The 10,238-nt window shown below is 43.1% G+C and overlaps 1 protein-coding gene across 1 annotated transcript; it reads left to right on the top strand.

Moving 5' to 3' along the window:
- The first annotated feature begins 1,808 nt into the window (after nt 1-1,808).
- On the top strand, nt 1,809-7,241 carry LOC127333094 (vesicle-associated protein 4-1). The gene is made up of 7 exons (XM_051359407.2): nt 1,809-2,403; nt 3,920-3,990; nt 4,125-4,206; nt 4,299-4,414; nt 6,525-6,602; nt 6,700-6,819; nt 6,927-7,241. Exons 1-7 carry the CDS (start codon nt 2,109-2,111, stop codon nt 6,984-6,986), a joined length of 822 nt encoding a protein of 273 aa, XP_051215367.1. The 5' UTR covers nt 1,809-2,108; the 3' UTR covers nt 6,987-7,241.
- The last annotated feature ends 2,997 nt before the right edge of the window (nt 7,242-10,238 follow it).

Here is a 10,238-nt window from a genome sequence, read left to right as displayed (position 1 = left end):
CGACCTGAAGCTGAAGATGTGTTTGCAGATGCATACAGATGGCCTTGGATGAAACAATTCTCAAAAAGGAAATTGTCTGTATAGTCAACACGCACAACTTTAATATTGGAATCATCTCCATCCGACCTATCATGCGGCCTACAAATCCTCAACAAGATTCGAGTAACCAAGTCATCCGCCCGATAGATCTGATTTGAAGCTGAAGATGCGTCCGAAGACGCATCAAGGGGGCCTTAGATGGAGAAGTGATCAACACAATAGTTGCTCATCTCTTCACCACGCACAATTTTGCTTTGTGGAGCATCTCCATCCAAGTAATGATGCAGTATCCAAAGCGAGGACGAGAAGCAGGACAGAAACATAGTTGAATCCGGATTCTATCCGACTTAAGCTAGATCTAGGGTTTTTGAACGGAAGTTAAAGTCCTTCTCTTGTATGTAAAATATAGAGGAGCCCCTTGCTTGCATGGGAAGACCAGTCGTCTCATATATTCACGTGAGAGGTGATGACCGGTTGAATGACACCAATCTAATTTATTATTCCATGACACTTTTTCGTGTTCATCTATCCCTTACCCTTGTACCTATGCTTCTCGTCGTTCGTTAGTTTACTCATGATGCGAATCCACGAAGCCCCATGGGAGGTCAGGCCAACCTAGAGCAACCCATAGTTGTCGGAACCTCTGACGGAGTTCCTCCCGAGGTACCGAGGCTTCGGGTCACAAAAAGCGCTAGCTGAATTGTCTTGCGTATCACGCTTCCTCCCAGCCTCATTCGACGCGAGCCGCGGTGTATTGTCCCTAGCGTCGAGGGTGCAATAAAATAAAAATTATATAAAAAATTCAAAATGTATAGCTAGGTTTATCACACAATATGTATTCGCAACGTATGTTTTTCTTATAAAGTCAACCTTTCACACGAAATTGATAGTCAAAATGACTAATGTTAAAGTGGCATTACACTAGTCACTATGGGAAGTATCATATAGTAGTACCATGCATATGATACTACTGTGTGTTACTATCTCCACAATGCATATTATTAGTATCATAAGCTAGTTATATTTATTGATTGGTAGAATCTCAATACAAATACAAGATTTGCTTGGAATTAATTTTTCTAGTTATGTGCTATGATACGTTATCTACCTACTAGTACTATCATCTCTTTTATCATTAATTGATGTGACATATGAGCCTTTTGCATACATGTAGTACACGATACTAGGTATGAATTATGATACCTTCATTACGGGTAACTTAGAAGACTCTTTCGTGCTTTGAATTGAAGAAAATACCCACCTTTGCTCGTTTTCACTATAATCACGCCTATCTATTTTTTTACACCAAAGATGCTGCTCTATTCTTTCTGAAACATAGTACAAATGTAAACATAAGTAGCAACTTCGCGAGACTGGATCCAAGAAACCGATCCAACATGTTTTAATATTGATGAAGTCATCACAAATATCTCGCTATCGGCAGAAACATCACTTCTTACAGAAAGAATATTCCACCTTTGCGAGATATCAAAATATCAAATCTGAAGTATAAAATCTAGTATAGGCTGAAGATGTCACTACCCTTTTAACCATTTAACTGAATATTAATTCTTCCTAGATCTTCTATACCCTTTTAACGCTGCTCCTTTGTGGAGTACCGAGGAAAAAAATCGAGATAGCACATTAATTCCACTAGTACTACTTTGGGAGGCATTTAAGTAGATAGAAATAAAGTCTTACCGCAACATGCTAAATGAGTGAGCACATTTACTTCCACTGCTGCCCGTCGGTTACCCCGTTTGTGGAAGAAAGACGCCCGTTGCGTTTGATGCGAGGAAGGGTCTAAAAAATTGCAGATCCAGCCATCGGGGTTCCATGATTAGTTTCACTATACGAGTAGCAGCATAAAGCCGCAGTCCACAGAGCAGCAAATAAAAGTCAACCAGAGAAGAGATCAAAGAGGCGAGATCGAGGATGGAGAATGTACTGTAGCGAAAGCTGAGGTGAAAGAAAGATCACTTTAGAAGAGAGAGAGAGAGAGAAGCGAGCGCAACCAAAACCACATCTTCCGTACCGCATTCGTGGTAACTGGGTAACTTCCCCGGCCCATGGCGATCTCCGGCGACGACAGGTACGCGCCGCCCGCCGGCGAGTCCGGCAGCGGGAAGCTCTGGAACCTCTGCCGCATGCCCTTCAGGCAGGCCGCCGGCGCGCCGGCGCCGGCGTCGTCCTCGTCCTCCTCCGGGATCCACCACTCGGCCGGCCGCTACGGCCACGAGGCGCCCGTCGCCGGAGACGGCGGCGCTCCCGGGGCTCCGGCCGGGATCTCGACGGTGGCCAAAGCTCTGCTGCCGGCAAGGCGCCGCCTCCGGCTCGATCCGTCCAACAAGCTCTACTTCCCATGTGAGCCCTCAAGGAATTCAAGTCGTCCTTTTCAGCCTTTCTTGTTTTGTTCGCGTTAAAGAGTGAGAGTAGCTCCCAAAGCTTCGGCCTTTGCCAGATTTGCTGATGCAGCCTGCGCCTTACCGTTGGGGGTTAATTTTGGTTCCAGTTGCTCGATCTCCGTCGTCTTGTAGTGGGAATCGGTTAGTGGTGGAGGAAGTCCCGAGCGATTTGGCGGATGAGTTCCTCTGTATTCATGGGCGGCGGTTTTTTTGTTGGCGAGCGGGAAAAGTTGCCATCTGAGATTCTTGATCTTGTTGCAGGAGATAGAATATCGTCGATCTGAACGTTCGATCCAGACCGTGGTTGAATTGCTGACAGGATCTACCAATGCTGAGATCTCGAGTAGAACCTCCAAGATTTTGGAGGCTAGCTCTATAACACGTCTGTAGCCTTAAATGTACTAGTAGTTTTAGTGTCTACCGGTCTAGGCAACTGTCTGTTGCTAACTGCTTAGGTGATAGAACTCCTGTGTTGGTAGAGTGGAATCATGGGATAAAAACAAACTTATGCATCAGTTTGTTGGCTGTTTGATTTTGAGGGTTCAGTTCCCATGAAGCAACGGTAAAAGGCGTTCTTGCTACACTTGCCATGTTGTTGCCTAGGCGCACGCTTGTCGGTGATCTCCAGGGCGAGCGAGGCTGCCTTTATTTCAGTCTCCTAGACATAGTCCAATTAAGCAACGGTAAAAGGCGTTTTTGCTGCAGTTGGCATGTTGTCGCCTAGGCCCATGCTTGTCGGTGATCTCCATGGCGAGGGAGGATGCCTATATTTCAGTTTTCTACATCCATTCCCATGAAGCAACGTAAAAGGCGTTCTTGCTGCACTTGGCATGTTGGCGCCTAGGCGCACGCTTATCTCCAGGGCAAGGAACGGCCACCTCTCCCTGGTTATGGATGTTACCGAAAACTGTCGCGTGTTTTGTGAATTTGTTATTCTGTATCTAGGAAAGTAGTTAGCAAACTGGGAAGCATCCGTAACAGTTACTGTGCCGAGTTTTAGGGATGCCCTCCCGTAATGCCCAAATGAACTATTTGAATTACTTGCGTATTCAATGGACAGGAAAGTTCTGAAAACTTGAATCACTTAGCTGTGTTGTTTGATTTACTTTCGTGTTAATGAGTACAAGACCCGTCACATGTGGATGTGTGGTTAGCACACAGCACACATAATAGGAGGCAAAATGAGCTTCAGTTTTGCTGGATTACTCTTTAGTTTGTTTACAGTGTCTTTGACTCTTAATAGGACCGCATGGAAATCAGCGATCCATGTGCCGGATTTGCTTGCTCTCTCTCTCTCTCTCTCTCTCTCTCTCTCTCTCTCTCTCTCTCTCTCTCCCTGTTTTGGTTTCCTTATGTTTCTGTTGGGTTTCATATCTAGCCACCCCAACTTTCTTGGGAAAAAGGCTTTGATGTTGTTGTTGTACACTGTCTTCTGTATACAGAAGCTAATAAATCTTCTTGCTTGCCTTGTGTAGATGAACCAGGAAAGCAGGTCAAGAGTGCAATTAGGATAAAGAATACAAGCAAGTCTCATGTAGCATTTAAGGTTAGTACTGGTTATTGCTTTGCAGTTTCTCGAAGGAAGATGTGTGGAATTTGCAGTCAAAGATCTAGTGTTTAACCATAACTCTGTTGGTAAAGATATTTTTCTGACTGTTAATGGATATTCTGAATTCGTAGTTTCAAACAACTGCACCCAAGAGTTGCTTTATGCGTCCTCCTGGAGCTATACTTGCCCCTGGCGAGACTATCATAGCAACTGGTAAATGCAATTTTCAGATGGATCTTTGCTTAGCAAGGTTTCCCAATATGCCTATAGTTGGTGCTTACTTTTGTTTCCTTTTGACCTGCCAGTTTTCAAGTTTGTCGAGCACCCAGAGAATAATGAGAATGTTCTGCAGAAGTGCAAGGTCAAGTTCAAGATTTTGAGCTTGAAGGTCCAAGGACCCATGGAATATGCTCCAGAGCTGGTTTGTGACATTTCTCTTCTAAGCTTTTACTTTTGGTCATTTTGCTATCTGTACTAAGTTTGGCAAACATTTCCCAGTTGCCAACGTGGATCTGTAGGTACTATTTTTTATTGGAATGAAATTAGGCTCCTTAGAAACAAAATCTAAATAATATGATGTTTCATCTGTATTTTCAATGAGACCTGCATATCCCTTCTATTCAATTCTTGACTAGTGAAAATGGAACACTGAATGAGAGCCTTGTTTTTAGATGAAGGAATAATTTTGTTGCTCTTCGCTGTCCCAACAAGATGGTACAGCCAACGACAGAGTATCTCTCGGCCTCTGCATTGTTACATGGACACAACCACAAATTTTTATTACAAAGTTTAGTTGAACACCGCCAAAGCTACCTTGCCAAATACAAAAATAGCTAACCCCTCCGACTTGTACTAAATCAGCGACAAGTAATATGGATCGGAGGGAATAACATAAAGCAACTGAAAGCAAAATATCCAACTGCCTAGAGAGCACACTAGTCTGCACAAGATATTCCTGGCCCACCGCCTCCAGGGAAAGGCATGCCAGGAGAAGTGTATCCAACACCTCCACATATTCCAGTATTGACCATGATTGAAACCAATGCAGTGTGTACACTCGAAGATAAACCTGCACGGGATTAGAGAAATATCCTTGTCAAAAGTACCATCATTCGGGCAAAGATAAGAGACCAACACACAAAGCGGCCACCCCGACTAGTATGGTAAAGCCGAACCATTTCCAAACCAAATACCAGTTGCCAAAATTTGCGATGCTTCTGGGTGGAAATAGTCTGGAGGCCAATAGCGACGGGACAATGAAATGAGTTTGGCCTAGGTGGGGATGTCAGTTGGTCATCCCAACAGAGATAATGTGGCAATTTGTTCAGGGATGGAAGGTGTCACTGATTGTCTAATAGTGAGTGCATGCCGTAGCCATAGCACAGGGACCCTACAAGATAAATGTACAACCGAAGCTCCAATCAACACTGCCAACCGCCTGAGTCACAGAGAGGGAAGAAGTGATGTCTGTGTACATCTGGTGTAAAATAAGGTCAATTTTGACCATATGAGTACTCAAGGCCTGCCCAGGGTCAGCCGACGAGATTTCTTTTAAAATACACTTATCTTAGAGGTTAAAAAGTGGGATCTGTTTCAAACATTCGTTGATATAGCCACCATTACTCTGTTAGACCTTACTTGCCCAGGCTCCAAAGAGCACAAATCAACTCCAACCCCGACTCTCCCTTTGTGAGAGGATATGCACAAGACACCTTATCTTTTGCGGCCATCATACTGGGAAACTTAACAGACACATATGACATATAGCCTTGAAGAAGCAATAGGGTAAGGAGAAAGTTCATTCCTATTTGGATGCTTTTGCATGATCTTATTGTGGAGACAGTTGAAGGGTCAATCATGCCCCTATTCACCTCAATTTGGCCAGTGTGCACTTTGATTTATACTGTTGGATTTAGGATTGGTCTATTCGAACACCATATTTTATAAGGATGGTTAGTTACTTTGGGTAGTACCAATTTCAGAACTATAGATGGGTGATCAGTTTCTTAGAGAGAATGGATGATCAGTTCGAGTGGTGAAACTATAAATGCATTTCCTGATACTTCAATAGCATGTCGACCCTTCATTGCCTGTTACAGGCACACTGAGCTTGCCTCAGTTCCTTCCTTAGACTTGTATAGCTAGGATGCCCAAATCAGACGAGCTAAAATTCTTTCTTGAGGTAGGTTAGTCGCTTGGGGGGGTTCGACTAGAAGAATCTGTTAATTCATAAAATGAAACTTGATAGGGTAAATGTTGATAGAGCAATCCTAGTGCTAGGTGGTTTACTATTGTAGATTTATAGTGCATTTTCCCATTATCTTCTTTTAGTAGGGGGTGAGGCAATGTTCGTGCTGTCCTCCATTCAAGGTGTGAACTGAAAGAGGCGCAGTTGTTTGGGATAAGCTTATGGTCTTATGGAGACTCTCTGTTTCTGACATGTGGTCAAAACCTTGTTTTTATATGATAAGTAACATGCTTGTGGTGTATAGCTTGTTGTTTAGAAGGGTGACTTCTTTTGTTGGCTGCAGTTTGACGAGCAGAAAGATCAAGCAGTGGTTGAGAAGATACTGAGGGTTATTTTCTTGGATGTTCAGAATCCAGGACCTGTAAGTAAATCATACAGACATTGTTGGCATACAAGAAATTTCTTCCATGGACATAGAATTGTAATAACATGCCACTCTTGTTTATTTATTTCCAAAGCAACTGGAAAAGCTAAACACTCAGCTAGCTGAGGCAGAGGCTGCCCTGGAGGCGCGGAAGAAACCTCCAGAAGAGAATGGTCCTAAAATTGTTGGTGAAGGGCTCGTCATTGATGAATGGGTATATATCTCTTTTCAAGTCTCTTACCATTTTCTAGACTAGATCTGTGTTCTCTTTTATATTTCGTCCTCTGTTGCTAAAATTGGTCCTTCATTTGTTCGTCACAGAAAGAGCGGAGGGAAAGATACCTTGCGCAACAGCAGGTTGAAGTTGTTGACTCGGTGTAAATTCTACCTCCTTCTGCGGGAGGAACATATGGCTTCAGCAATTGTGTTGTGATAATTCTTGTAAACAGGCTTTGTGCTAGCTTAGAGTTGTGTGGTAGTCTAGAGTTGTGCTTGCAGGATGAATGAGTCTCCAGAGAACAAAGCTAACCTCAGGTTGTTTCGGTACTCGCTGTGTAACAGTAATAACTGATATGTGATGTTGGATGCTCCGGTTGCTAAACTGGCTTGTCAGAACAATAAAGTGCATTCTGCTTATCACTTGCGTCTTGAGAGCTGGCTTGCTTATAGTAGTGTTTTGTTAATGATGTGTTGGTTTTGAGTTTTGAGTGCCGACCCTTGTGCTGCTCTCCAAGTTGCCATGTCATTTTGTCGTTAAATGCACGCTGTGTCTTTCGGGGATTATGCTACCCATGCTATTTTACTTGTTTAAATTGACAAGAAACTTACACACGTGAATGCACTTGAACATGTGATGATTTTACCTCAGATACAACAATAAACTTGTTTGTGACGCAAGCCAAGGAATTATTTTTCTATTGGTCTTTAAGTGAGAGATTTTGTTAAGCTAAATTAAGTTGGAGTTCTATGCAGATGGAGGGGAAGAAAGTTGAGGCTCAGGTGCTCAGGTGAGAATTATCCTACACGTACGTACCAATACACAGCAGATCCCCGCTGCTCTTCTACTGGTTTAATTTAATCACCAAGCCAGTTTATTCAACTACTCAGCAGCTTAACACTCAACTACTCTGCTACTGCTAGAAACTCGACCGACAGGGACTAGCCCACCTTTTTACTCAGAAGAAACAATCCAGGCACACATACTTTGCGAACCCAAACTGGTATAGGGGTAGCCAGCCGGTTGAAGCTCAGTCCTCTGTTAGTAATGCACTTCATCTACAGAAATGTACAAATCATATCGTACAAATTTTAAATGTCTACATTTAATAAATTGTATAAGGAGATTACCACAACTCTACTTTTAATGTTCGTCCGCTTTATGCAATTTGCTAACTAGTGCATGTTTATGCTATACTATAAGAATCTAGTTAGGGATTTTTCCAACTTGGTCATTTCCTTCTCGATCGACTGTGTTTCTTTTCAACTGGTTCTTTAAACCGTGTTTTCCTTTCCATCTGTTTTTTTCTTTCAATTATGTGTTGGTGTTGGTATACATCCCTCCCACCAAAATCAAACACATCGATGGTTTTCTTTCTAGCTCTGTTTTTTCCTTCTTAATTAAATCCTTCCAAACCTTGTTTTCCTTCTCAACTACTAGAGTTTGAAAGTTTGCATTCATGTAAAACGACACACTCCCTCCGATCCATAATAAGTGTCGTTGATTTAGTACAAGTACTGTATATTTATAAGCAGACTCGTAAATATTCTAAGTCTAAAGGATAACAAACTTTCTCACGGTGGCATCCACTTGTGGAGAAAAATATAGGTTGTGACCAGACAGCAACGATAATGATGTCCCACGATGAGATTCGAAAGATCTCTAGTCCATATTATATTTGCAACGGATCTGATAATCTATGCGCTTATCTTCAGTCACTGCCGCTTTAATCGCCAATAGGTAGAGTCTGACTCAAGAACTAATCCCAGTTAATTAGCGTTATAAATTGTGCATGACGTTTAAAATTATACTGATGGTGATGGAGATGGATGCTGTTGACTCTTTAACCGTTTAATGCTAGTAATGATGCTAGTTTCTGTCAGGTAAGCAAAGACATCTGAGAGAGCTCCAAATTACTGAAAGAGATGTTCAGATTTAAATACGTCCGACTGAACATGTACTCTTTCTTCTTAGCTGGATAGAAGAGATCCTTTGCTTCGTACAAAGAAGTAATAGTTCGTACCCATATCCGTTGGAGATTGATGCTTATCTCGACTTGGTAAAATAGTACGAAGAGTTGTATGCATCCTAATGGCTGCTTTGACATTGTCAGAGTAGCAAAAAGAAAGGAGCTGCACATGCAGCAACAAGCTAGGATGATGATGCTCCAGCCGTCCAGGTAAGCTCGATTAGAACTTATCCATAGCAGTAACCGTATCCGCATGTGGTTTTCATGGATCAACTGGATGTTGCAGAGAAGACAAGCAACCATAACTGCAGTCCATATCCAAACCAGGCTGATCGGGAGCCATACCATTGGCCTCGTGGAACCAATGGTCTACTCAGCCACCTGTTTCGCCGTTGGCTGCGAAACCATTGGCCACTGAAAAAGTAGCCCGTGTGCCATCGCAGCGACTGTATATATACACGCCTCAGCTATCACTTGCCACTTCCACTTCTCGGTCTACACGTCAACACTTCAGAAACATCACATTTCATAGATTCTTTGAGTTGGAGGTTTCGTTTGCAGGCTACATTTGGAAGCTTCAGGACAAGGAAATGAGGTTTGCAATGGCAAACAAGGCATACATGGCGGTGACTCTGGGCGCGGCCATGGAGCTGAAGGAGCAGGTGGCCAAGCCGTGCTCTGCCGCGGCGAAGCGGAGCTTGCCAGCGGTTACTGTCCGTTCGTCGGCCGGCAAGGTCGACGGCGTCCCGGTTGCCGCCGAGGAGTCGCTGAGGATGGTCATGTATCTCAGCTGCTGGGGTCCAAGCTAGGCTATGTTAGGTTGACAACTGGACAAGCTGTAAAAATACACGAGACCTTTTCTTTTGAGACGGGTAAATACATGATCATCTGGTCGAAAGCATGTCGTGATTCTGAGGTAGTGTTGGTTGCAGCTGCCGATCGGTCAAACTGGTTACGCTCTCCCAGCATAGATTCCAACCCTCTGATATCCTTTGTTTGCGATAAATCCTCTGAATTTCTTAGCCACCTGCTCCAAGAAAAACTCAACTAAGAGAAACTACATCGAGCTACTAGATACAGTTCATAAACGATTCCAGCTAGTTAAACATTCAGAAGTTGACTACAATCTTCTTATAATTTTTTGTCGAATTGATCCCTCTACATAAAGTTGAGATGACAACCCAACTTGCCCCATCAATCTTCTTTAGATGCCCCCTCCAAAGAAGAGAGGAAACAAAAACAAATGCTTCGCCTCTCGTGTCCCCAAACGCTAAGTGGCATATGTGAGAGGGCGAGGGAGAGAGAGAGAGAGCAATATTTTTAGAAATACATACCTAAACCACTAGAATTTTTTTTTGATTCGTTAATTTTCTTCAATGGATGCTTACACATGGATTCCAAGAACCCACGAGTAACAAACTCATGAATTTCCGCTTTTCATAAATCC

This window comes from Lolium perenne, chromosome 2 (genome assembly GCF_019359855.2).
Source record: "Lolium perenne isolate Kyuss_39 chromosome 2, Kyuss_2.0, whole genome shotgun sequence".
Lineage (NCBI taxonomy): Eukaryota > Viridiplantae > Streptophyta > Magnoliopsida > Poales > Poaceae > Lolium > Lolium perenne.
Note: the sequence above shows the minus strand (reverse complement) of the source record. Positions and strands in the feature narration are given on the sequence as shown.